The sequence below is a fragment of the Mustela nivalis genome (genome assembly GCF_964662115.1).
Source record: "Mustela nivalis genome assembly, chromosome: 6".
Taxonomy (NCBI): Eukaryota; Metazoa; Chordata; class Mammalia; order Carnivora; family Mustelidae; genus Mustela; species Mustela nivalis.
Window position 1 is genome coordinate 17991851 of NC_139025.1, and position 26358 is coordinate 18018208.

Below are 26358 nucleotides of genomic sequence, written 5' to 3' on the forward strand. Positions count from 1 at the left end.
TGGGATCGAGCCCCACATTGGGCTCTCCGCTGGGCAGGGAGCCTGCTTCCCCCCTCTCTCTGCCTGCCTGTCTATGTGATCTCTGTCTGTCAAATAAATAAATAAAATTTTGAAAAAAAAAAAAAAAGGGCACAGGGAGAGAGAAGCAGAGAGAGAAAAGCAGACTCCCCATTGAGCAGGGAGCCCCATGCCAATGCCAGGCTTAATCCCAGGACCGAGAGATGTCGACCCCAGCAGAAGACAGACTTTTAAGCTACCCTGGCGCCCCCTGCTGTGTGCTTCTATATAGCTCCTGTTCCTCTATCACTTCACCCACTCCACAGGAGCATATAATTCCACAGGCTCTGAGAGAAACACACCATCCTATGACAGGTTAAGATAGTAAGTCCAGAGAGAAAGTCCAGAGAAAGGGAATCATCCACCACACTGCCGTCAGCAGTAGAGCTAAGAGGCCAGGTCTTTTGTCTCCAAGCTCGGTGCTCCATTAACCATACAGCCCTTCTTTGCCATGAACACCATTACTCCATGACACGGTGACAGATAATGAATACAGTCACTGAGGCAGGTTTCTCTTGTCCCAAGAGACAAGGAAATCATTTCACTGTCCTGCACAAAACAACTGGGAGGGAAAGAGAAGGCACCAAGGAGGAAAAAGCTTTATTATGAGTCTAGGCATGTCGGGGAAACCCAGTTCAGTCACAGAGAAGAGAGGCTAATACTGGCACAGGGCAGGAGGCTAGTATTACAGAATATCCTGTTGAAAACCAAGTGTGAAACTAAAACCTCATCTTAATATCCTAACCATCTGAAATGCTTCTGAGGTTAGCCCTGGTGAACCTTCTGGAAGCTCCTAGTGAAATAATGAGATTTGTGCATAAGGGAGGAGCACTCCAGCATTGCTGAATCCGAGCTCCATAAAAGGTTATGGGTCTAGGGTGGAAGAAGTAGAGGCCAAGATAACGGGGATGTCCTCACCTCCCACACCAGGCCATCTCGGTGCGCAGGTGAGAGGAGAACCACAGTCTCGGACAGAGGCTGGACCGGGGCAGCAGAGGGCACTGGTTGAAGAAACACGACATCTGGGCAATCTGTCATTACGTGGAGAACTCTGTGCAGTCTGGTGTGAAGGCACCTCCAAAAGGTCCTGGCTATTACTGGCACCCCTTCCTGAGGTCCCTTGGGAGATAGCCATCTTGGTTCTACTCTGACTTCATTCAGAGCAGAACTGCCAATGTCCAGCACCAAGTCCAGGGTCATAATTAGCTGAGAGGAATGGAGTGGCTACTCTATGACACCTGACCTCTTAGTCTAGGTAACTTCTTTTCTAGAGCAGTCATTTTTCCCAGACCAAGAGAGATCCTGCCCAATATGGGCCCAATCTAGAGATTACTCCCACCTTCATGTGAGCACCAGGTGGAGAAAATCTTCCTCATGAGTCAAAGCTTTAGATCTTGGCCCTTAGACGATGATCCTTGGACAGATCAGTCTGAAGCTGTCTGTGCCCAGGCGCTGGTTTCTGTCCTAAGAGTAGCAGGCACTGCCTGTCGATGATGGGTCCAAGCGATGTGTGGTACCGTAACTCTCCCAATGAAGAGCACGCTCTACTTTCACAGGCAGGAGAGGAAGAAATGAGGCAGGTTCGGGGCAGCTGACGCCACTTAATTCTTCCATCGAATTTGCTGTGGAAAGAACAAACCATATCCGTGTCCATGACCCCTAGACAGAGGCAGGGACAATAAAACAAGGCTAACGGCTAGATAAAGAAAGAAGAAGAATGGAGAAGGAAGTTAAGAGTTGTTTTTCTAATATGTGGGGGAGTTTGCTTATTCAAAGATGAATCTGACACCCATTCTATACCTTGTAAGACTGATTTAGGCCATTTATTTATTCTGGTTCTGCCCTCCACAGGACCAAGACTCACTAGCTTTAGATGATCCCAGAGTAGTTCCCAAAACATCTAACAGGGAGCTAAGCTTCATATTCACAAAAAGCTTAGCAACTTCCCACTACGAGAGATGAGCCAGCTGTGTTACCCAAATAGCTAACACCTGTTTTACCCATTTATTTCCAACAGGTAGGTCACACCTGGCCCCAGGGAACTCCTATCAGGATATTCCAAATCTGCAGCCGTTGCTTCCATACCCCCTGGACTAGCACCTCCTACCTGCTACGTTTAATGACTACCACACTGCTATGTGAAGTCTCAACCCCATGTCCCCAGATTACCACTGGATCATTCCACATCTAGGAAATAATTTCCTCTTTCCAAAGCAGTGCTTCAGATCCTTAGGCCCGCAGGAGATCCTTGTACCCATGACGGTCTGCAAACTCTGACCCCATCAGGCCTTGGGGATATATACTTGGTGGTACTTGGAGGACCGTCTCCTGGGACCACGGAAGGCACAAGCTGCTCACCGAGCTATTCAGAATGGCATCGATCTTCTCCTCCTCTGCAGATCCTTTATCCACCTTACTCCTGTATGCTAGCAACTGCTGACGATCCTTCAGGTCCCGGCAAGTCTGTACACCAAAAGATATAAAACCTCCAATCGGCCTTCTCTACGAGGGCCTTTTGCTTTCTGCCACTCCCAACATGGGGCCAAGGTTCAAGGAGAGACTGAGGGGTTGTAGTGGGATGACAGTGGGTTCAAACACCTACAGAACTTCTTATTGAAGAGAAGTCTATAGAGCTTATGTGGCTGGATTCAGTTCTGTGAATTCCTTGAGTGCAACAAATTTATAAAAACAGATTATAGTCAAAAGACTATGAAAATAATATAGGGAGCTCCTTCCAAACTAATTCTTGCCAGATCATTCTGTCTATCAAGTAAAAATTGAAAGCACCTCAGGATCTAGGACAGAGAATATCATAATCCCCCACTCTCCACCAAGGGTCCAACTTAGGGTTCTCGTTTTTTAGGGACTCACATCAATGACGACATCATGGCACTTGAACTTGGTGGCTAAGTTCAACTTTGTGTCCACATCTTCCACCAGATTAACATACTCTTGTAATACCTACGGGAAAAGATACTTCTGATTAATGACTTCCAGACCCACAAAACAAAGAACTCTAAAAGGAAGACAACAAAAATCCTCAAGAAGGCAAGGGTTCTGATATCTAATGCCTACCGCTCCCATGATCAACCATGGGGTGAGTTCTGCAATGGGGAATGAGGCAGACTGTATGCAGTACTTCCACACTCACCCAGAAGAGATGGGAAGAGCAAACACTGCCTTACCCGACAGCTGGGTACCCAGGCGAACAGCTGTGCTCTAGATATGCTCCAGTGCTGTGCTCTTTGCTCCTTGATGTCCTTTCTCACTGAGCTCTCCTTTATATCATTTGATCAGTATCCCAGTGCTTCACATAGGCTAAACACAGTAGATGCTCCTCAGAGAGGGGCAGTCTGGGATTACTTCTGAAGGCAGAGGAAAACTTCCCTCCCTCCCCTTTTCTAACTCAAGGTCCACTACAGCCATTATGTTATCTTTAAGATAAAGCAGAGCAGGTCTCAAGTCTCCCATCACTGACCAGTAAGAGGCTGAAAGCTGGGTGTCCTAGAGGATCCTGCACCCAACACTTTTTAGGGGCCATTACCTGGACAGGGGCACTGTTCTTGTGCAAAATTTCTACAACCCGATGGAAGCCAATGGGTGCTCTCTTCTTAGTGTAGCCCAGCCAGTTCTGAAAAGGAAAGACAGGCAGCAGTAGCTAGGCAAGCCAGACTCAACACACTTTGTGACCATACATTTTATGGTCAGACTAGAATAACATGGTGGTGAGCATGGATGGATGGGAAGTGGGAGATAGAGAAGTGAAGAGAGAGGATTTTTTCAGAAAAGTCAAGGAATTTCAGAGGGTAGAAAAGAGCCAGATATATGAAATAAGTTCTTAGATCTACAGGCAGAAAAAAAGTCTGTGAAATATGCCTATTTGAAATAAACAATTTACTTTATAATACTTATTGTATGAACTTATCTGGGTAGAAAAAAATCCCATTCTCTGTGCTTATATTCATGTAAATATATTTGTAAATTCATGAGGGAAAGTCTGGAAAACTACCCATCGAACTTTTTTTTTTAATATTTTATTTATTTATTTGAGAGAGAGAGACAATGAGTATGAGGGAGGAGAAGGTCAGAGAAAGAAGCAGACTCCCTGCAGAGTCGGGAGCCCGATGCGGGACTCGATCCTGGGACTTCAGGATCATGACCTGAGCTGAAGGCAGTCACTCAACCAACTGAGCCACCCGGGCACCCTACCCATTGAACTTTTAAGAGTATTTGCCTTGCAGAAGGGACTGAGACAGGAGCAGGTAGACAATGGACAAGGAACTTCATATAATTTGACTGTGCTCTCATATAGTGTTTGATTTTGACACAGACATGTATTGCTTTCGTAGTCAATGTAGCTAATTAAATAACTAACCACCACCACCACCACCACCAAAAAGGGCGGGGACAGGCTGAGTAGGCTGAGTAGGTGGACACGTGACTCTTGACCTCAGGGTCGTGGGTTTGAGCCCCACATTGGGTGTGGAAATTACTTAAAAATAAAATCTTAAAAAAAAAAACCAACAACAACAATAACAAAAACCTAACAAACGGAAAGAGAGAAAATTCTCAAACCCACAGTAGAAAAAATGATATTTATCTATCTATTTATTTATTTATTTATTGAAAAAGTGATATTTAAAATATAAAGAGACATGACAACCAAAGTAATGCAAGATCCTTGACCGGATCCTGACAGCAAACACACACAAAAACCAAAAAGCTCTAATGAGCTGATTTGAATATAGACTATAGACACAATATCATAATATTAATGTTAAATATCCTGAAAATGACACTAATACTGTGGTTATAATTGAAATAAATGCTTAAGTATGCAAAGGAGAAGTGTCATGATGTCTGTGACATACTTTCAAATGGTTCAGCAAAAGAAAAAAGAGAAAGCAAATACGGCAAAAAAATGTTACTAAATCCGTGGAGTAAGACTACTAGTATGTTTATTATACCGTTCTTCCAATTTTTCTTTCAGTTTGACATCTTGGAAAATAAAAAGTTGGAGGAAAAATGTAACCCAGTAACTAGAATGTGAGATCCCCATGAGGCATGGAGTACAAGATGATACGTCCAAGACCCAGCGGCACCAGACAGTCCCGGGGCACGCACCTTCGTGGTAAAGAGGGCATCGACATCATGCCAGGCTCGAAGCTTGGCGCGAGCTGCTAGGGCTGTCAGCACATACTGTTTGTCTGGGATCTAAAAATCAGAGACCAGGGGAATTAAGGGGGAATAGAAATGCATCAGCGGAGAATTCTAGGAAAGACAGGCAAAGATATTCCCTGGTGTTGAATCTGTCCCTTAAAATGCAAATCCCGCAAAGTTATCAAGAACCTCTTCCTTCCCAAGTCCCAGCACTGCTGCCGGCCATGCCGTTCAGGTCTTCCCTCACTTCCCACACACTCATTCCTTCTGCCTTGAACCGTGACTGTCAAAGGACTTCCTTTGCAAGGTGACCAAGCAATAGCTATTCCAAAGTTACCCTGACACCAATTTACCAAAGACTGTTCAATTTATATCTACCTTAAACGTCTTCTTCAGGTTGACCGGACTGCTGAATGTCCCCTAGGATCAAAGTGGAGATGGAATTTTACTGTTACCGACGTTCCCAAATACCACCCTAACATTGTCTTTCCACTACTTAGATATTGTACGTTCCTCTCTGTAGCCATTTAAACCCAGAAGTTAACTTAAGAGAAAAACTCCACCAGGTCAAACTGGACTAAGTAAGACCGGATTAATAGGTATGGTGTATTTCTCAATTTAATGCCAATATTGTGATCATTATGATCATTCCCACCTATGACATTAAACTTGAACCTCTTCAAAAAAACATTTTTTTTTTAAGTACACACAAATACTTAACACCCTGCTGCTCTTCTTCTTACCATGCGAACCCATTTCAAATTAGGGACCGTTGAGGAGGGACTGCTGTGGGACCAGCACCGGTGAGACCGAATGGGCTATGCTAGCAAGCCAGCTCACTGGAAGCCACACAAGCCCTTCCAAACCTCTTTTTCCCTCTTGGCTCACCCCTTCTGAGGGCCAGGGAAGCTTCCAGGTAGAAGTTCATAGAACTTAACACCCACTGTTAAGAGCATACTGAAATAAGGGGCTTCAAACGTTATTCCTCTGGTGCGGTGCAAGTGTGTGCGGTCTTTCACACTTTGCCTCTACCTCAGCCTCCGTGTAATGGTAGAAGCACGAGTAGAAAAGCGTTGTCACTAACGGCATGTTGAGGATGGAAGCTTTGCGGGGGTGCTTCCGAAAGATCTCAGTCTGTCCTGCTGACTCTAGATGTCGATCATTTGCCTGTGGTGGAGTGAACCAAGTGAGAAAAAACAACAATGTCCACAAAGTACAGACAGATGAGAAACATGAAATACTATAGCAGTTGTGCTTCCTTTCCTAGGGAAAAGGCAAAGAAAAAAAGAAAGAAACTGCCCAGGATAGCCCAGGGGAGTTTAAAATCCATAAAATGATGACAGATCCATGCTGAATGAAGACTGGAGAAGTAAGGATGAAATGGGCGTTCTCGAGGAGGGGCGGGGAGAGGAAAACGTCCAGGTCAGCAGCAAGTGAGAAGAAAAAGGAGCCTGAGAACAATGGCGGGAAAGGGCAATCACAGAAAGAGGAAATGAAAGGCTCTTAGAGGATGTTAACAGGAAATGACATACACGGCAGAGCACAGAGGTCTCCCAGATGCTGAATGGCACTGAGCTCTGGCACTGAAGCAGAAAATGTAGCAACAAGGAGTCTAACCTCAATAATGATCTGGCGTTCCAGGAGGGTGTAATGGTCTTGAATATGGGCTGAATCTTCTGCTGAAAATGGCAAACTGGTAAAGAGCCAGAAGGTTAGTACCTCCTTCTCTACTGAAACAAGAAACAAACCCAAGTAGACCAAACCACCACTGTAAGTAAGAGGCTCACAGCACCTCACAAATCTGATCCCAGTGCACCATTAGAGTATCCCTGCAAGGCAGAGAGAGAGGAAACAGAATAGACCCTTGGCTGGGATTTTGTATTTTAGGTTTTGCCAATTCAAGAGGGATCCTGAGGGGCGCCTGGCTGGCTCAGTCAGTGGAGTGTGCAACTGTGGATCTCAGGGTTGTCAGTTCCAGACCTCTGTTGGGTGCAGATTACTTAAAAAAACATAAAACCTCAAAAAACAAAAAAAAGCGATTCTGAAAGTCCACAAAATATACAGTCATCAGTGGTTTTGCTGAGGAATGAGTTAGAAACCTCTCACCGTAGGAGCTGGAACATTTGGCGAACCGGTCACTTAGTGTATGAGTGAGCCCAGCCGACGGCCCAGCATCCACATCCCAGGGAAGCCCTGTGGTTCCTGTCTGGCCTTAATGTCAACGCTTAACTCTCTTTAGGAGGGGCTTACAATCATTAGCTATTTCCTACTGCAGAGGTATAAGGTAAAATTAAATTACTAGGCATAGAGGTACGTGTATAGGCTGATAAGAATGTCACATATCCACAAAGATATCGAGGGTCCCATCCTCTTACACATGAAAAAGTTGAGGGACAAACAGTATCTTGCCTAAAAGTCATACGTGGTAAACCAAGATATAATGCCAGGAACAGCAGCCAGATTTTTTTTTTTTAAGATTTTATTTATTTATTTGACAGATAGAGATCACAAGTAGGCAGAGAGGCAGGCAGAGAGAGAGGAAGAAGCAGGCTCCCCGCTGAGCAGAGAGCCCGATTTGGGGCTTGATCCCAGGACCCTGGGATCATGACCTGAGCCGAAGGCAGAGGCTTTAACCCACTGAGCCACCCAGGCAGCAGCCAGATTTTTAAGCTTCCAGTTCACAGCTCTCTTCTTTAGAAAGTACTGCCTTAGTCCAGTACTCTACTCACCCCCAAAGAATTCTGTAACTCAGTTACACTATCCCAGGTAAGTGTGAGCCATAGCCAATTTTTATAGAAGAGATAAAGGGAGACAGCAATAGGTTTCAGTTACTTCACTATTCCAACATTCCTCTTTGTTCACCAGAGGTCACTGTGACATAGCTTAGTATCTGGTAACATTAAAATTAAGGATTGCATGGACAAAGACAAATTTCTAAATGTGAATCCTGCAACTCCTATCCCATGAGGAATGACTAAAGCAACTGTGAATACTGAATGTGAATTAAGGCCTACTGTGTAGGGCGCCTGGGTGGCTCAGGGGTTAAGCCTCTGCCTTCAGCTTGGGTCATGGTTTCAGGGTCTTGGGATTGAGTCCCACATCGGGCTCTCTGCTCAGCAGGGAGCCTGCTTCCCCACCCCCCGCCTGCCTCTCTACCTACTTGTGATCTCTATCTGCCAAATAAATAAATAAAATCTTAAAACAAAAAGATCTATTGTGTGGACTCTATGCCTGTCTTGAAAGACAGAAGGAAGCAAGTTTCAGCTTGGTATAACAGAAGTATTTTATGATAATGGAGGCTGTCTAACAACAGAATAAGCTACTTCCAAGAGCACCGTGTGCTCACCACTGGAAGATAGTATGTGGCTCTGGTTTTTACAGGGACTTATATCCGGATAAACACCTGTACTGAATCAGTGGTTCCTGTGCTTTGGGGTCTCGGGGACCAGTAACTCTGAAAACAACATGGAAGATAGTGTTGCCAACCTTTTTTTTAATATATAAAGTCATAAAAAAAAAAATTACATTCCATTTTACCCCCAAAAAAGGGAGAAAGAGGAGGAAAAAAAAATCCCAGAATAAAAGGCAGCCTTTCAAATTAGATAAATTTAACTATAGAAAAACAAACTCTTTATATTGTCTCTATTTTTCTCAATTTACTACCCATCAGTGAAAACTCTACTGGGGAGTTACTGTCTGGAATCACTGAGTGAGACCACCTTTAATGAGGCATGTATGACCCACCATCAGCCTTTCCCTTCAACTACCTATCGCCTCCACCCTTGTTTAGTCTCTTCAGTTCTCTGTGTAAGAATATACTTCAAAACATTTCTCCCCCAGACTTACCCAATGCAGGTCTTAAGAAATTCTTTTCGTTTCTCAGGGTCCTGTATGTTCAAGTGCTCACGATAATGAGACAGCTACAAGATAAGTAAATGAATGAATGAATGAATGAATGAATGAATGAATGAAAGTCTTGAACCATTTTGTCTATTTTGCCTCTTTTAAAGGGTTAAGTAGCGATGTAAGTAGACTTTCCATCCTTAAAAAACTAAACTCTTCATTATTAGAGATTCCTCTGAGTATGAATAGGCGGCATGTAGGGAGGGTAGACAGTAATTGAAAATTGCTCTTTGGGGTCTGGCTGGCTTAGTAAGTAGAGTGTGCAACTCTTGATCTCGGGGTTTTCAGTTCAAGCCCCATCCTGGGTATTGAGATTACTTTAAAAAAAAAGAAAATCTTGGGACACCAGTGGCTCAGATGGTTGAGCATCTGCCTTTGGCTCAGGTCATCATGATCTCAGGGTCCTGGGATCAAGCCCCACGTTGGGCTCCCTGCTCGGGGGGGGGGGGGGAGCCTGCTTCTCCCTCCCCCTCTTCTGCTCCCCCAGCTTGTGCTCTCACTCTCTGTCAAATAAATAAAAATTTTTTAAAAATCTTTAAAATCACTCTTGGGTTTATCTGTAACTGCAATACCCAATACAGTAAGCACTACCCCGTTTGGTTTACATTTATGTTTAAATTAATTAAGTTAAACAATTCCTATCCTTACTTACATTAGTCACTTTACCACATGACTAGTGCTCCCACGTCCAATAGCACAGATGGAAAAGACGACCATCACCGTAGGAAGCACTTACCTGACAAGTGCTTGCCCATAATGAAGTACTAAGTAGGTGCGCGCCTAGCTTTACCCCGAAGCCTGGCTTCAGCCTCACTATTTAACTAAAGCCAGCTTTTGCTTCAGCCTTAGCCTTTGAAAGGCCAAAGAACTAAATGCTTACTTTAGCATTATTTTTGGCACCCTTGACATTATACATGATCAATGATAACATGACCCTGTAAATTTCTAGTAATTAACAATATAAATGACAGGAATAAGCGCTGTCCTCTGATTCACTGCTGACACTGACTGAAGATTTACATTCAAATACTACAGGTTCCACATATACCTCTGAAAGAAAATCTCCTTATGTGCTTTCTGTTTCGGATTCCAAGAAAAGAACTTAAGTTTAAATCCCTATTTATTGGGCGCCTGGGTGGCTCAGTGCGTTAAGCCGCTGACTTTGGCTCAGGTCATGATCTCAGGGTCCTGGGATCGAGTCCCGCTTCGGGCTCTCTGCTCAGCGGGGAGCCTGCTTCCTCCTCTCTCTGCCTGCCTCTCTACCTACTTGTGATCTCTCTCTGTCAAATAAATAAATAAAATCTCTTTTAAAAAATCCCTATTTATTATTATAAGGATTAATTGATGCAATAATTAATGGTGATTGTAAAACTTGCAATTTTGTGTACAATTATTAAAACTTTCCAAGAATCAGGTAAACTGGGTGGCTCAGTTGGTTAAAGCTCTAACTCTTGGTTTTGGTTCCGGTCATGATCTCAGGGTCCTGAGACCTCTTCCTCTGCTCCTCTCTCTTTCTCTCTCACAAATAAATAAAATCTTTAAAAAAACCTTCCAAGGATTAAAAAATTAACAGTCTGACAGTTAATATCAATATTAAGAGAATGAACTGGCTTAAGGAAGGGCAGTATATCCTTTTAGAAACAAGTGTATAAAAATGTAAATGAAGAGATATATCAAAATCTAATCTTCATAAAATATCTGGCATATAATCATTCCAAGTATCAAAGAAAGTCATCTTTGAGTTATAGTTAATTTAAATTGTTCAATTTCCTTTTGGCCTTAAGCCTTTCAATAAAGTCCTATTTAGGTAACCTTCCCACTCTATGAGGATAAACTGAAAGCAGACTGTCAACTTGGCCATTTCTGAAGTTTGCGAGGTTGGAAAACTCTAAGTTTACATACAACAGCATGCAGGATAAATCATCTTCAGTTCAAAAATAATAGCAAAAGGGAGAAAATAAAGTTTTGGAGGAAAATTAGTTACCCAAAACACATTTATTTCCACAAATCAAACTTTGTAAGAATGCTGTAGGAAAAACTTCCTTACAGTCTCAAATCTCTGGAGATTTAAAAAAAAAAAAAAAAAAAGGTAAACAAAAAGCTCTTCCAAATGATTGTTACAGACTGCCAGTCCTTTTCAGTACATTATGATAAAGGATTTCGAAGAGTTTCCCATGCCTTGAATATTAACTACAAGTTCCTTTTACAAAATGTTACTGAAAAACATTTTCCTCAATTACCTTCTGCTGGGCAAAGGGGAGCAAGATTCTCAGGTAAGCTGAACGTGAGCACTGATCTCACCGCCAACGTGCGGTGCAGTAATTCACAGAACGAAATGGCAGGGATGGCCACTGGCTGGTGCTGAGGAATTCTAACCTCTGCACTATTAACAGCAAACTTTTAGAAGTGGATCACTACGGTTTTAATGATAGAATGAAAGTTTTGGTACAACTTCAGCTTTATTCTTGTATTCCAGGAGTTTATTCTGTAATGGTGAAACTCTGCCAAAAATCAGTTTTAACAGTCATCGAACTCTCAGCCAAAATGTGTATTGAGTGTACCACCAGCTTGACCTATCTTCCTTCTTGACCCATATCTGGTTTCTCATCCCTCTTAACTTACAACATTTTCTACTATTGGAAGCCAAAACCCAAAAGCTCCTACAAACCAGGAACTGAAAACAACTAGAAACTAAAATAAAATTATAAACTGAGCAGGCCAGTTTTTATTCATTCTTCAAAAAAATATTTATTCATAAGTCCTATCAAAAGAGCATCTAAAAAGAAACTACATCATTTGGATTAAGTTTTCAGGCTTCCCAGATGCCTTTCTCTTTCGGATGCGATCAACACCAAAGTAAGAAAACTGTTAAGTAGTCTGATCTCGGAGACTGGGTTTTGGCTTAGATTTCTATTAAACCGGTCCCCAACTGAAACAAAGGCCACACTTACCGCAAGCTCTTCTGTTCTATCTAGGAACCTGGGAAGAAGCAGAAGGGAGCAGGGCATTTTTAGCTATTGACGTGTGGCAACATAACCTCACAAAATAAGATGGCTGCTCTAGGAGAAAGACAATTTCAAATTCAATTCACCTCCATACATGAGTAAGCCCTCCTCTTCTTAAACTTTCTACCACCAGCAATCTCTTGAAAACACATGGTGCATCAGATATCACTGCTCCCCTGATCACTCTGAGTAAAAAGCAAGGAAGACACTGCAGGCCCCTAGCAACTTTGTAATGCTAACAGGCCTGATAGAAAGGCTCAGAGCCTCCATAAAGGTCCAGCGGTAATCCTACAGGGCTTTTTGGAAAGATTAAGCACTCTTCTCGGACAGTACAATCTTGGAAAGAAAATTCCTATATTGTTCTCTGTTGTTTTCACATACAGTGTAGAAAAACCTTTGTTTCTCCCAATGGTGTAAGGCCTTGGAGAACAAAGACTTTGTCTTCTGATTCCTTCTTATTCTGAATGGACCACTGTAATTAAATCATGGCTTTGACCTGAAGCTGATGGTTAATAAAGCCTTCTTGATTGGAAAAGAAGGGAACTGAGGAAGGGAACAGCCTGCCTCAATGAACATGTCTTCTGCAAATCCCTGGCTAACCATCTGTAATCTTGGCCCTGGGCAGGTGATCTGCTTTCCCCACCTCCGACTCTGGGACAGCTCATCATTGTGCTAGAGTCACTGCGTTAACTAGAGTTACGTTGGCCCACATATCAGCCTAAAAAGAGGTTCCAACCACTTCCCTGACATTGAAGAAAGGACATAATAAAAATACATTTTAATCTACTGGCAGGAAATAGTTTCTATTGATTAGAATGAGACAGGGAAGGAAGGAAAATCTGGTAGAAGACACCCCCCCACACCGAGCCTCCAGCAGATATGCCCACCTCTTGCCTCTCCGCCTACCAGATTCCTACCTAGTCTCAATTCCTAACTACTTCCATGAGGCTTTCTTTGGGTATCCTGAGTGAAAATTGTATTTGCTGCTTCTGCTCTTCCACTGTACTTCCCACTGGCACCATAGGGGACCAAGTAATAAGAAATATCTTTATTCTAGTTCTTTTATAATAAAACACTTAAAAATATTATTAATACAGGCTAGGCATTACACTAAGTGCTCTTCCCACACTGACTCTTAATCTTCATGACCTGTGGGATAGGAATCATCATTTCCATTTTAGTGATGTGGAACTGACACTTGGAGAGGTTGGGTAACTTGCTCAAGGTCACTCTATGAACAAAGTGGTGGTGCCCATATTCAACACGGGTATGTTGGCCTCCAGGGCCCTGCTACACTATCATTTTATTGCCAGCTGAGGGGCATTATTAGTTATCCTGTTGTGTTTCAGTATCTCATCTAACAGCAAAAAAGGACAGTGTCTTTTCTCTTTGTATCCTCCAGCGAGCCTTGAATAAAGTACTTAGTAAACTTCATGCACAAGACGATCGGTTCTTACCTGAAGAGGTCCAAAAGCAGCTTTTGATCCCCTATCTCCTTAAGGAAGTGAATGAGATGTCTCAGGGCAACCTGTCGCACCTCCAGCTCTCGGAACAGGATCTCTGGCAGGCAGGCGGGAGTTAGGTGGGGAAAGATTAAAGCCTATTACACTCAAGTGTGAAACAGGTCTCCTTCCTCATACATTCCAAATATCTCAAAGCCAATCACAAGCGAGGAACAGCTTTTTATTGTACCAATTCCTCTGGCTCAACCCATTACCAACACACCTCACGACCTAGGGCTACTCTTGGCCCTTCAGTCAGCCTTCAGTTCTCAACCAACCAGCAGGCACCTAGCATGGACTCTGAGGTCCTCAAACCAACAGAGCCATCAGCCTGTCTATTAAGCAGGGAGGCTTTGGAGTTCATGTAGTTATCACCCTGCAGGATGAACAACTGCCCTTACAGATGAGATGAATACTCCGAAGTCTTGCGCCCCGCCCCACACCCCCGCTGTCTCTGAAACATAGCTGATGACGGTGAATTCTGGCACGGAGGCCCCAATGCCATTCTCCCTTCAAATGCGGCAGGCATCTTGTCAACTGATAACTTCTCTCAATCCACGCTCACCTTTGCTCAGGGTCCTCTTCAGGAAGATCAGAACCTAGAGGAAAAGAGAATAAAGAGTAAATTACCCTGTGTAACCTTTCAAACACAAAGCCCTGCCCTGAGCTCCTGAAGTGTAGGAATGAGGTCAGCGCCTCGTTAGGAGTCTTGGCTCATCCAGACAACAGATTTCTCTATGGGACAGAGGGCCAGGTGACAGACATCTGGAATTGAGTTGTGTCTGAAAGGAGTCCACCTGCCCATTCCCATACTGGCAAGAGATACCTCCCTATGGGAGAGACTGCTCTCATACTTCTCCTGCCTCAGATTACTTTTTTGTTGTTTTTATTTTTTTAAAGATTTGTTTGAGAGAGAGAGAGCACGTGCACTTACACATGCGCACACAAGCAGGGAGAGAAGCAGAGAGAGAATCCCAAGCAGACTCCCCACTGAGCACAGAGCCCCATGCAGCGCTTGATCTCACGACCCTGAGATTATGACCTGAACTGAAATCAAGAGTCGATCCCTCAACCGAGAGAGCCACCAAGGCGCCCCTCAGATTACTTTTTAGAACAGAGTAGCCAACCTGCTGCTTCTTATCAACTAGAGTTCCACATACAATGCCTTTCCTGCCAGCTGAGTCTCAGAGCATGTATTACTGAGAATCCTACACTTGAAGAGGAATCCAGGATCTCTACTAGACATTTAACCTAAAATGTTAAAGTCCTATTCTGACAGGACTTTGAGAAAGTAATGAAAACCACAATTAAGCAGACAACAAACAAAACGCACAACTTACCGCAGTAATGACATTTCCATCATGCATGCTTACTGCCTCCTCTAGGAGTTGTAGCTTGTCCTGTAAGGAGCGGAATCTTTCTAGTGAGCAGACCTGGCAGAATAAGAACAGAATTAGTGTGCAAGAAGTCTTGATGTCCTGATGGAGTCTTGCCAAAGCATAAGGGTGGAGATGACCTGTTCTCTTTAATGAGGTATAATTTACATACAATAAAATCGACCCAAGTGTAGAGTTCAATGAGTCTGACAAGCACATATAAAATTCCATGTAACCGCTCCACCACCAAGATACAGAACAACTCCATCACGCCGAAAAGTTCCCTCATAGGCTTTGACGTCAACACCTTCCTCCCATCCTTAGCTCCTGGCAACCACTCATCTTTCAGTCACTGAAGTCTCCCTTTCCCAGAATTTCAGAAATAGAATCATGCAATATGTACTCTTTTACATCCGACTTTTCACTCAGTATCACAATTCTCAGAGGAATCTATATGTTGTGATGAGTACTGCTAGTTTGCTCCTATTCACTGGTAAGTAGTTTTCATTGTATGGCTATACTACCATTTATCCAATTACCTACTGAGGGATATTTGCCATTTGGGGGGCTATTATGAATAGAGCTATTATGAAAGTCTGTGTACAAGTCTTTTTTTTAAGATTTTATTTATTTGTTAGAGAGAGAGAGTGCGTGCGTGTGAGAAAGCGTGCACACAGCGGGTGGGGGGGTCACAGAGTGTGGGAGGGACAGGCAGGATCTGCACAGAGCATGAGCCCGATTCAGGACTCAATCCTAGGACACTGAATCATGGTATGAGCTGAAACCAAAAGTCAGACACTCAAGCTACTGAGCCACCCAGGTTCCCCTGGGTATGTATCTTCAAGCATATGTTTTCACTTATCTTGGATTGTAAATGTCTACCAATAAAATTAAGTGTATGTTTAACTTCGTAAGAAGCTGCCAGACTCTTTTCCAGGGTAGGTTGTTTTTTTTTTTTTAAAGATTTCATTAATTTATTTGACAGACAGAGAGATCACAAGTAGGCAGAGAGGCAGGCAGAGAGAGAAGAAGCCAAGCAGAGAGCCTGATGCAGGGCTCGATCCCAGGACCCTGGGATCATGACCTGAGCCGAAGGCAGAGGCTTAACCTACTGAGCCACCCAGGCGCCCCTCCAGAGTAGTTTTAACATTTCACTCTCTTGCTCTCTGTATGAGAGCTCTAGCTCCTCTACAGTCTCCCAGTGCTTGGTACGATCAGTATTAAATTTAGCCACTCTAGTAGCTATATAGTAGTATCTCACAGTTTTAACTCACATTTTCTTGATAACTGGGGTGTGGAAGATCTTCTCAAGTGCTCTTTGGCCATTCATATAACTTTTTTCTGATATAACTGGTTAAATCTTGTGCCAAGTTTTTTATTGGGTTCTTTATCTTATTAAAGATAATATTCTTTATATATTCTGGATAAAAATCCTTTACAATGTATGTATTTTGCAAATATTTTCTCCCAGTTATGGTGGCTTTTTTCCCCACAAGAATTCTCTCTCCAGTGACCTTACCTTGCCCTTCCGGAGGCGTCGCACTGTGTCACTGGGGCTCCAGTCATTGCTGTAATCCTGGAATTTTAGCAACACATGCATCTCAGGAAGTTAAGTGATCAGAATTATCAGTGTTTCAGCTCCTCACCTAAAACTCATCTTTATTCTCTGATAGGGAAATATTTTGTAGGAGGGAATGAATGAAAAAAAAAAAAAATGAAGAACAGGGATGGTCTTGTTCTGAGTTTTTGAAGGAATTAGAACAGGGACAATGAAAGCAAGAAGAAATGGATCAAAGAGGGAAGGAATCAACTGACAAAACCCTATGCCTACTGGTTCAGGATTTCATTCCTCAGACACAAGTTAGTCACATTTTGGGATTCTAATGAATGGTCTTGCAGACAGAAGGAAAGAGGAAAATGTGTTCCTCTTCTGGATCTTACGATACAGCTTCTTCCTTATGAATCAATATGCTTTGTTATGTGCTTCTTGGGAAAATGAGCTCCACCAAGCTTCCAGACCATAGCAAGGATTAAAAGTTTCAAAGTACAGCCTCCAAAAGGCAGTATAATGGGTAAGGAACGTGTACCAAGACAGAATCAGAAAATAGATTGTGAGTCCCAGTTACATCACTTAACAGCTGTGAGATCCAAGGCAAGCCCTGGTGTTTAGATAGCCAGTTTTCTTATCTACAAAGAAGTTAAAATAATAGCTGCTCAAAAAGTTGAGAAGATCAAGCAAGATAATGTACTTCAAAGTGCTCTGAACTGTGCAGTGCAAGGAATAACTCACCCTGTACTCCCCCTTGGGTCGGCCCAGCTCTGGAGCATAGCTTTTGGCAGGTACGTCCGACAGAGCTGAAACAGAACAGACAGCTCGCTCAGAACACCATCTTCAGGTCAATCCTTTCCTCTTCTGCTTCCTTATCACACACCTTTTTTGACTTGTGAGGTCCCAAGGCATCTGAGGTATCCTTACAGCCCAAAGTAGATTTCAGCTCCTCCCCAAAGACAACATCCCTAGAAGTCATCCCTTACTCCTACAGCCAGCATGATCTTGACCTCCTTACTCAGTATCAGAAAATTTCTCTAATAATAGTGGTAGATTCAGAAGAAATTCTAATTACCACCAGTCCCCATGACTCCCTAGACTGCACCCTGTATCAGTAACATCTCCCAAAGCAATCAAGAGCAGAGGATCAGTGCTTACCATCAGAAAGGGACTGGAAGCTTCCAGGTCTAGTTCTCCCTGAAGGTAAAGAGCATATAAGGGAAGAGGTCAATGGTTCAAGTGAGAGCCATTTCAGACTTGGTTAAGGATGCAGTATGTACAGAACCTTTTTATGCAATATGGGAACTCGAGGCTTAAAAAAAAAAACCTCCGTTCGACTTCAGAAATTTGAGGTGCCATGAGACACACAGGGTGGAAAATATTTTAAATTGTGGTAAAATATATGTGACCTAAACTAGAATTTTTTTGTATCATTCTTAAATGTACAGTTCAGTAGCAATGAGTATATTCACAGTGTATAGCATCACCACTATCCATCTCCAGAACCTTCTCATCTTCCCAAAATGAGACTCTCTACCCATTAAACAATAACTCCCCATGCCTCTTTACCTCCCATCCCTGGTAACCACTATTTTGCTGTCTTCATGAACCTGACTATGCTACGTATCTTACAGAAGTGGAACCATTCAGTATCTGGCCCTGTATGTCTGTCTTGCTTTTTTTTTTTAATATATTTTTAAAGATTTTATTTATTTAACAGACAGAGATCACAGGTAGGCAGAGAGGCAGGCAGAGAGAGAGGAGGAAGCAGGCTCCCTGCGGAGCAGAGAGCCCGATGTGGGGCTCAATCCCAGGACCCTGGGATCACGACCTAAGCCGAAGGCAGAAGCTTTAACCCACTGAGCCACCCAGGCGTCCCTGTCTTGCTTTTTTTTGAAGAACTGCCATCCTGTACCCCACAGGGGCTGTGCCATTTTACATCCCCACTAGCAGTGCACAGGGTTCCCAACAGATACCCATAGGGGTAGGCAGGAATTCTGACCTAAGCAAATTTCTTCAGTACTTGCCACAGAGCTAGTATCAGTTTTGTTCATCACGTTCCTAAAACCCAGTCCGATATCCCTCTGAATTTCTCGTTTCCCCCACTTTTAATCCCTGTCAGCTCCAAAGATAATTCTTTATCCTTCAATAATCTTTTTCTTCCAGAGTAAATGAAAATCATAGCCTGAGTGCCCTTTTTTTTTTTTTTTTTTAAGAGCACAGGAGGACTCTCTGTCCCTTTAATCATCACTCTTTACCTCTAAAAAAGCTGCTCAGGGAGTAGGTAGAAGAAGGTTTGGGTAGTTGCGCGTAAGTGGAGAAGCTGTTTCGGCTCTTCAGCTGTTCACGCCCCTCCTGGCTTGACCCGCTACTGCCAGCAGTCTCTTTGATGGACCATGAGATACCTGTGAGAGAGTAAGAACTAAGTCAGTGATTCCCATCCAAAAGAATCCTCGACATCCAGCATTTTGATAAACACTGAAAGTTTTCACCAGAGGCCCTGGTCCCTTACTGACATGGTCTTAAAAAGCCGGAGCAGGGAGAAAGGATAAAATCAAACAGACTAATCAACAGGAAGAGGAGCAAAGGAAATGAATAAATGGATCACAGAAATGGAAATTCAAGTGGCTATTAAACATGGGAAAAGATGCTCAACCTCACACTCAATAAGAGAACGACACAGAGTAAAGTACGCTGAGATACCGCTGGCCCCTAGAAGACTGGCAAAGATCCAAAGTCTGATTCAAATACTCTGGTGGCAAGACTGTGGGGAAACAGGAACACTCGAACGTTGCTGGTGGGAGTACAACCCCTGTGGAGAACAACCTGGCAATGTGTACCCCGTACAGATGCCAATATCTTCTGCCAGGGTTTTCACTCTAAAAAACTGATCTTTCATGCACTCATATTGGGCAGGAAACAAGGTTACTCATAGCAGTATAAACAAGGGAAGATTGGAAATGATCTAAAGGTCATCAAAAGTGGTCTGGCTGGGGCACCTGGGTGGCTCACTCGGTTAAGTGTCTGCCTTTCGATCAGGTCATGATCCTGGAGTCCTAGGATCAAGCCCCACATCAGGCTCCCTGCTCAGTAGGGAGCCTGCTTTTCTCCCTCTCCCTCTGCCATTCCCCCTGCTTGTGCTCTTTCTTTCTGTCAAAAAAATAAAATCTTAAAAAAAAAAAAAGTGGAACGGTTAAATAAGTTATGGAAAATCCATACAACATAATACTATGCTCCTGTTTTAAGAGAGAGTGAGTGAGAAATTTCTTTATGTATGGATACAGAAAGACCTCCAAGCTATATTGGCAAGTGAAAAGAGCAGGGCATAAAGGATACTAGCACTGGTGTAAAAAAGGGGAGTAAGAATAAATTCCCATATGCATTTTCACACATAAAAAGGATCTTCAGTTGAACACGTAAGAAGCAAACAACAGCAATGTTTTGGGATAGAAGGAACTGAGAATAGTAGATGCATGGTAGTGTGGGAGGGCAACTTTGCACTGTATGCCTACAATACTTGATTTTCAAATCCTGATGGTATTTCCTATATTAAAAAAAATTTTTTTAAATATTCTTAAAAATCAGATGGACTCTGCAAAGGTGTTAAGTGGTATTATAAAATAGCCAGTCAGCGAGGCCTGGTGGCTAAGGAAGACAGTCCTGCCAGCCAGTTATGAGCAAGTAAGCCAGCAGTTCCAAATATGACTGACTATCAGAAGCAGCTGCAGTACCTATTATAAATTAAGACCCACCCCCCATCCAAACCCCCACCCCCAAGACCTACTAAATCAGTCTCTGGAGTAAAGCCTAGGAACCTAACTTTAACAAGCATCCTAAATGAGTCTGAAATAGCCAGCCAAGACAGCCCCAGGATGGCAGACCTGGAGAGCCATATGGCAGCTACTGCTGTTGTGTCCTCAAGTTTCTTCTGGGGTTAAATTTCTAAATGTATGCTCATGTAAAAATAGTCTCCCCTCAGTCCCCTTCCTAACAAGCACTGAGGAGACAAGCAAGTGGCGCCTTCATTAGTGACAAGAACCCTGAGGATCAATCCCTTCCTATAGCCTCCTCTACTTACTTCCCACAGGCTCCCCACTCCAGCTGACTCGCTCCAGGTCATCGTCATCCTCATCATCCACGAAGTCGCGAAGACTATTCACTGCTCTCTTGGATTCCTTTAACTGCAGAGGGACATAAGGCAGGGTACTCAGGCAGTCACTACTTCCCACCTCTCTCTGACAACCAAGAAGATTGCCATTGGGACTGAAGACGGCCAGCACTTTCTGCAGTCAAACGCCTAGGCTGCTAAATATTTGCCAAGAAAACAAACTGCTTTTTAGCCAACACTGCAGTCCAGTGGCAAGACTTAGAAGGAATGAAAGCTGCTTTTAAGTTCTAATCATATACCTGGCAATGACTTACTGTGTAAACCTGACTGAGTTTTATCCAGCTCTCCAAAAATAAACCCATTTCCCCATTTGTAAAACAGAAGCAATAAAGACAACATCCAGTCCAGTTCATCGTGCAAAAATAACAAATTACATCACATGATAAAAGACTTGGGATTCTGAGGAGAGAAAAAGAAACTGAAATCACCTTAAGAATAAAAGTAAGAAGGGCAGAGAGTTGGTTTTTACAATCCTTCTGGCTCTTTTATGTGGGCTCTTCTCTATGAAGATTTTTCTAAAGATCTGACCCAAAACATTTTTGAGCCTAAGGGAGACACAGTCAAAAGCCAGGTTACCAAGGACATCAGGCAAAGGAATTTTAGAGTGGCACTGTGGAGGTGTGACCTGCGGCAATTGTTCATGAAAACCTACCTGTGAGAGTTCATCATCTTCATCATCAAAGGTGAAAGCCTTGAACTTGGAGCTGTTCCAATACTCTTCCTCATCAACCTTTGTCCGATTCATCTGGAGTGAGAGTAAGACAGACATACGTCCCTCCCTGGATTGCTTCCAAAAGAGCTCCAAAAGCTTCAGGTTCCATCACTGCAAACTCTCCCTCCCACCCCACCCTGCAGTTATTGGAGATGTTTAAAAGAATCTGAGAAGGGAAATACTGAGTCTGTCACATCAAATCCGATCGTTGGGTCTCCAACTGATCAAACCATACTTCTGATCTTCTACTTAACCACAAGTAGTCATTCATTCCTAGAACACCTACTTTGTTCAAGGCACTCTCTCAGGTACTGAGGGGATATTTATAAAGTGCAAGGCACAATTCCTCTCCTGAAGGACCCTGCAACAGAACTGGGGTATTCAGCATTGATACATATGAAAGTAATAGTACAAAACAGGAAAGAGTTATAAGAATGCATCACAAATTCTGCTGAATGCACAAGATCAATCAAAGTATCGACAAAACAAATAATAACTGCATTCATGTATTATTCAACACATATCTATTACTGAGGGCCATCTCTGAGGCACTGTCCTAGGCTCCTGGAATACACTATAGTGAATAAAACTGGCAAATATCTTGCTCTCATCTATGCTTGCTAAATGCCAGAAGATATGAATGATTAAATGAAGCAGAATTGTCTTGCATCTTCAAATTATGACTGATTTACCAAAAAGTACTGGCTAAATTTTAGAAACTGAGGGTGTGGCTAAGAAATGTATATAAAGAATCGGTTAAAACACTTTAAGTCTCTCTCATAACTATTCTAAAATCAGATTTTAGGACAACCCTCTCAGGTCCCCTCCTCTTTGGGAGCTTTGTACTCAATAAACTTTACTATTAAAAAAAAAAAAATCAGATTTCACTCTGAAAAAAAGTCTTGCCCTAGAATTACAAACTAAACTATCAATGCCACTGGGTAGAGTGAAAATTGATTTAAACTAAGAACTAGTTACCCAAACTCCCAAAGCAACAAACATAACTCCAAAGGCTACACATCAAATTTTAAAGAATCAACTTGCTTTTCCTTTTTTTTCAATCGCACCTTTCACAACAGAAGCTTGAGATAGACTCATCATGGCAGCCCTGCTGAAGCTTCTTTTTTAATGCTGGTTTTTTTTTTTTTCTTTCTTAGCATTGAGATATAAGAATTCTTTTTTTTTTTTTTTTAAGATTTTATTTAGTTATTTGAAAGAGAGCACACACGAATGAGCATGAGTAGGAGAAAGGACAGAAGAAATCTCAGACTCCACACTGAGCGCGGAGCCTGATACGGGACTTGATCTCATGATCCTGAAATCATGACCTGAACCAACAATGTGTCAGTTGCTTAACCAGCTGAGCCACCCAGGCGCCCCGTTGAAGCTTCTGATGGCCCTGGATGTACTCTACAGATATTCCTCAACTTACAATGGAGTTAACATCCAGATAAACCCAACATAAGTCAAGAATATTTTAAGCTGAAAATGCTGGACAGCACACCTTAGCCTAGCCTACCTTAAACATGCTCAGAATACTTATATTAGCTACAGTTGGGCAAAATCATCTAACACAATGCCTATTTTATAAAAAGTGTTGAATATCTCATATAATTTATTCATTGCTGTACTGAAAGTGAAAAACAGAATGATTGTGTGGGTGCAGAATAGTTTAAATATATCAGTTGTTCAACCTTGTGATCATGTGGCTGACTGGGAGCTGTGGTTCACTGCCACTGCTCAGCACCAAAAAAGTATTATACTGTATATTATCAGCCCAAGAAAAGATCCAAATTCAAAATTCAAACTATGGTTTCTACTGAATGTGTATCACTCTTAGGATGCCCATGTGGTTTAGTTGGTTAAGGGTCTGACTCTTGATCTCAGCTCAGGTCTCAATCTCAGGGTTGTGAGTTCAGTCCCCCTGTTCGGCTCTGCACTGGGTGTGGAGCTTACTTTACAAAAAAAAAAAAAAAATATATATATATATATATATATATACACACATACATATACACACACACACACACATATATATATATATGTAAAGTGTATCACTTTCATACCACCATAAAGTTGAAAAATTTTAAGGTGAAGGACTGTAAGCCAGGGAATCATCTGCACTCTCACTTCCTGACTCTTGTGTTTTCAGGGGATACAGGCATTGCAAGGTATGGTGGGTATTTTCTCCTATCTGATCCCTTCCCATGGCAGACCTCACTAATTGAGCTCTACTGAATCCAAATATAATTTAAAAGTCCTTCTAGATAGTTAAAGCCAAATAAAGCTGGCACATACAATGAAATTATCCCTAATGGTGGTATAAGCACAGGCTTTATAGTAGGCAGCTTTGAATTCAAATATTGGTTTCTGGGGCACCTGGGTGGCTCAGTGGGTTAGGCATTTGCCTTTGGCTCAGGTCATGGTCCCAGGATCCTAGGATCAACCCCTGCATCAGACTCCCTTCTCAGTGGGAAGCTTGCTTCTCCCTCTCCCCCTGCTTGTGTTCCCTCTCTCTGTGTCTCTGTCAAATAAATAAATAAAATCTTAGGGAAAAAACCCTCAAATCTTGGTTTCCCAATTCTGAGCAAACTGGTTAAATAATTCTACATCTAGGTGTTGGAGAAAATGATAGCCTACTTTACAGGATTGCAGTGAAGAAGAAATAGGACCGAGGAAACACCTAGCAGAAAGTAAATATTAGGGGCGCTTGGGTGGCTCAATGGGTTAAGCCTCTGCCTTCGGCTCAGGTCATGATCTCAGGGATCAATCCTGGGATTGAGCTGGGCATTGGGAATCTCTGTTCAGCAGGGAGCCTTGCTTCCCATTTCTCTCTGCCTACTTGTGATCTCTCTCTCTCTGTCAAATAAATAAATAAAATCTTAAGAAAAAAGTAAATATTAAGTGTATATCTTTTTAGCACAGGATATTTTACTGACATCTTTCCATCTTGGTTTCCCAATCTGTAAAATGGGCATAACAATAGATGCCTACCTCACAAAATTGTTGGAAGGCTTAAACTAGTTAATACATGTAGAGCACTTAGTGCCTGACACAAAATTAATGCTCAGTGTTGATGTTTATTAATAAAGCATCATGGTAACTTGGGAAAATCTAGAAAGAAAATACTTTTTAAGCAATCTTAAAAGTTTAAAACAATTAATTTGACACAAAAATGCTGAGAACGGCTCTCACAATCACTGAAGTCCGTGGGGTAGCATGTAAATGTCCCTGGCACAGATGCCAACTTACAGAGCACTCTGTCACCCTCACAACAGCTCTATAACATAGGCCTGGCAGATTCCATCTCTAGTTCACTGATGAGGAAAACGAGGCACAAAAAGATTAGGTACCAAAACCACTTTGCTAATTACTCTTATAATCCAGGTTTTCCGGCTCCTGGATCTTTCCCACTCTGACATGCATGGTCCTTCCCTGTCTCACTCTAGGGAAAACCAGGGCAGGTCCTTACCTTCCTGCGGTAAATAAATGTCTGTAAATATCTACAAACAAGCACAGAATGTGTCCAACAAGCCCAGGAATCCACCGGAGGATTTCTGGAATCTTTTTTTAACCACGCAACCGCAATGGACACTTGACACCAATTTGTACTTCTAAAGCCAACCCAGAACCTAGATTTACTTGCCAAGGAAAGAGAGAAAGTTAATTTAACGGCTCTAGAAGTTAAAACCAGGTACGATTTTAAGAGCGACTGAAAAGGGTGCTTCAACATGACTTCGAATACAGCAGAGGCTTGTCCCTGTCGTCACCTGTTCATTGAGAGCCCACAAGACAGGGCAGCAAATCCACACGACATGACAAAGGGAAGGAAAACAGGCATCCGCAAAAAAAAAAAAAAAAATCCACGCCCAACACGCTCCCTACTTCAGGACGCTTCACAAACCAGCTACCGAGAAGCTGGATTCGGATTTAATCATCATCTTCAGAGCCAGGCTTAACTACGTGATAGGTGACTATGAACGAAGACCAGGGAATGTGGGTTAGCCGAAGACGACTCTCCCGACGAACGTCCAGGAAGCCGTGGATCTACGGCGCTCGCCAGGGCCCGGCGGATCGCCGGCACAATAAAAGCTCCTTCAAAATCAAATGTCGAGGCTCACCGAGAGCCCCAACGCCGAGCGTACTCGGGCTCCCAACGTACTCGGTCGCTCCGACTGCAAGAGCCGGGCCTGGGAGTCTAGGGACTCCTCAGAGAACAGGGGGAAAGGGTAAGTTTGCGGAAAGGCTGAAATCAGCCAGACACGCGGCCCACACGGCTTGGGACACCCTCACCTCTTCCACACCGAGCCCACCCTTTCAGGACAGCGTCAGACTCTTCCGCCGCTGGACCACCCTTTCTAGTCAGGCTAAGCGGCAGAGAAAATGGGCGGAAGCGATTAGTCGCGGGTGGGGCGGAAAAAGGGCACGTGTGTCAAGAAAGGAGTCGCACAGCATGCTGGAAATTGTAGTTTTTCCTCTACATCGTTCCACACGTTCTGGACGAGACACAGGGCTCCTTGACTACAACTCCCAGAACTCCCAGCGCACCGCACTTAAGTCCTTTACTTTCAGCGCGACCTTCCGCGGTTATCCAGCAGGTTACTTAACAAGACTACAATTCCCATGAGGCTCAGCAGGGCCAATTCAGAGTCTAGGGAAACAATGAGATGTGTTCTTTGTGGCCTTACCGGTGATGAATGGTTGTATGAGCGGTTGCATTTCGGGCCCCTTTAGCGATAACCCGAGGAAGCCTGAAGGAACTCTAGAACAGGCAGAAGTTGAAGTTCGACGAGGTGGAACGGAAGTACCGGGTGGGAGTGAGGAGGAGCCGGAAGTTAAGGCGGGGAGGGGCGGGGGGTGGAGGGAAAAGCAAGCCAGGAGGTTCTGCGGCCGCTTCTAGTAGTTTCCAGGCGCTGCCGGCGGCTG

The 26358-nt window shown here is 43.2% G+C and overlaps 2 protein-coding genes across 3 annotated transcripts in view; one reads left to right on the top strand and one right to left on the bottom strand.

Annotated features, from left to right (window-relative positions):
* The window catches only part of SAMD15 (sterile alpha motif domain containing 15), a gene marked incomplete at its 5' end in the record, with an annotated part of 42806 nt that extends 40398 nt beyond the window's left edge, over positions 1–2408 (top strand). The window contains one exon of the mRNA XM_082733646.1: positions 2075–2408. Within this exon, the coding sequence (XP_082589772.1) occupies positions 2075–2248 (174 nt within the window). The 3' untranslated portion in view covers positions 2249–2408. The remainder of the gene's footprint in view (positions 1–2074) is intronic.
* VIPAS39 (VPS33B interacting protein, apical-basolateral polarity regulator, spe-39 homolog) lies at positions 639–26232 on the bottom strand. 2 transcript variants are annotated; one of them, XM_082733655.1, is made up of 20 exons: positions 26121–26232; positions 21373–21465; positions 20631–20733; positions 18811–18957; positions 17711–17749; positions 17294–17358; positions 16523–16579; positions 14968–15060; positions 14193–14226; positions 13583–13685; positions 12072–12099; positions 9064–9137; positions 6835–6910; positions 6250–6384; positions 5596–5637; positions 5182–5271; positions 3602–3688; positions 2929–3018; positions 2416–2520; positions 639–1679 (listed from the first exon to the last, which is right to left on the bottom strand). In XM_082733655.1, the coding sequence occupies exons 2-20, from the start codon at positions 21463–21465 to the stop codon at positions 1659–1661; spliced, it is 1482 nt and encodes a 493-aa protein (XP_082589781.1). In that variant the 5' UTR covers positions 26121–26232; the 3' UTR covers positions 639–1658. The 2 variants fall into 2 exon arrangements, with proteins under 2 accessions (XP_082589781.1, XP_082589780.1); XM_082733654.1 differs by lacking the exon at positions 26121–26232 and adding an exon at positions 25726–25840.
* Between the last annotated feature and the right edge of the window lie 126 nt (positions 26233–26358).

Bases quoted from the DNA above. Each gene is read 5' to 3' on its own strand.
- VIPAS39 (XM_082733655.1), bottom strand. From the start codon at position 21,465: ATGAATCGGACAAAGGTTGATGAGGAAGAGTATTGGAACAGCTCCAAG. The intron at 20,734-21,372 runs GTAGGTTTTCAT...GTCCCTCTGCAG, and splicing joins AAGATGATGAACTCTCACAG to TTAAAGGAATCCAAGAGAGC. The intron at 5,638-6,249 runs GTAGAGGCAAAG...CTTTGATCCTAG, and splicing joins ACCATTACACGGAGGCTGAG to GGGACATTCAGCAGTCCGGT.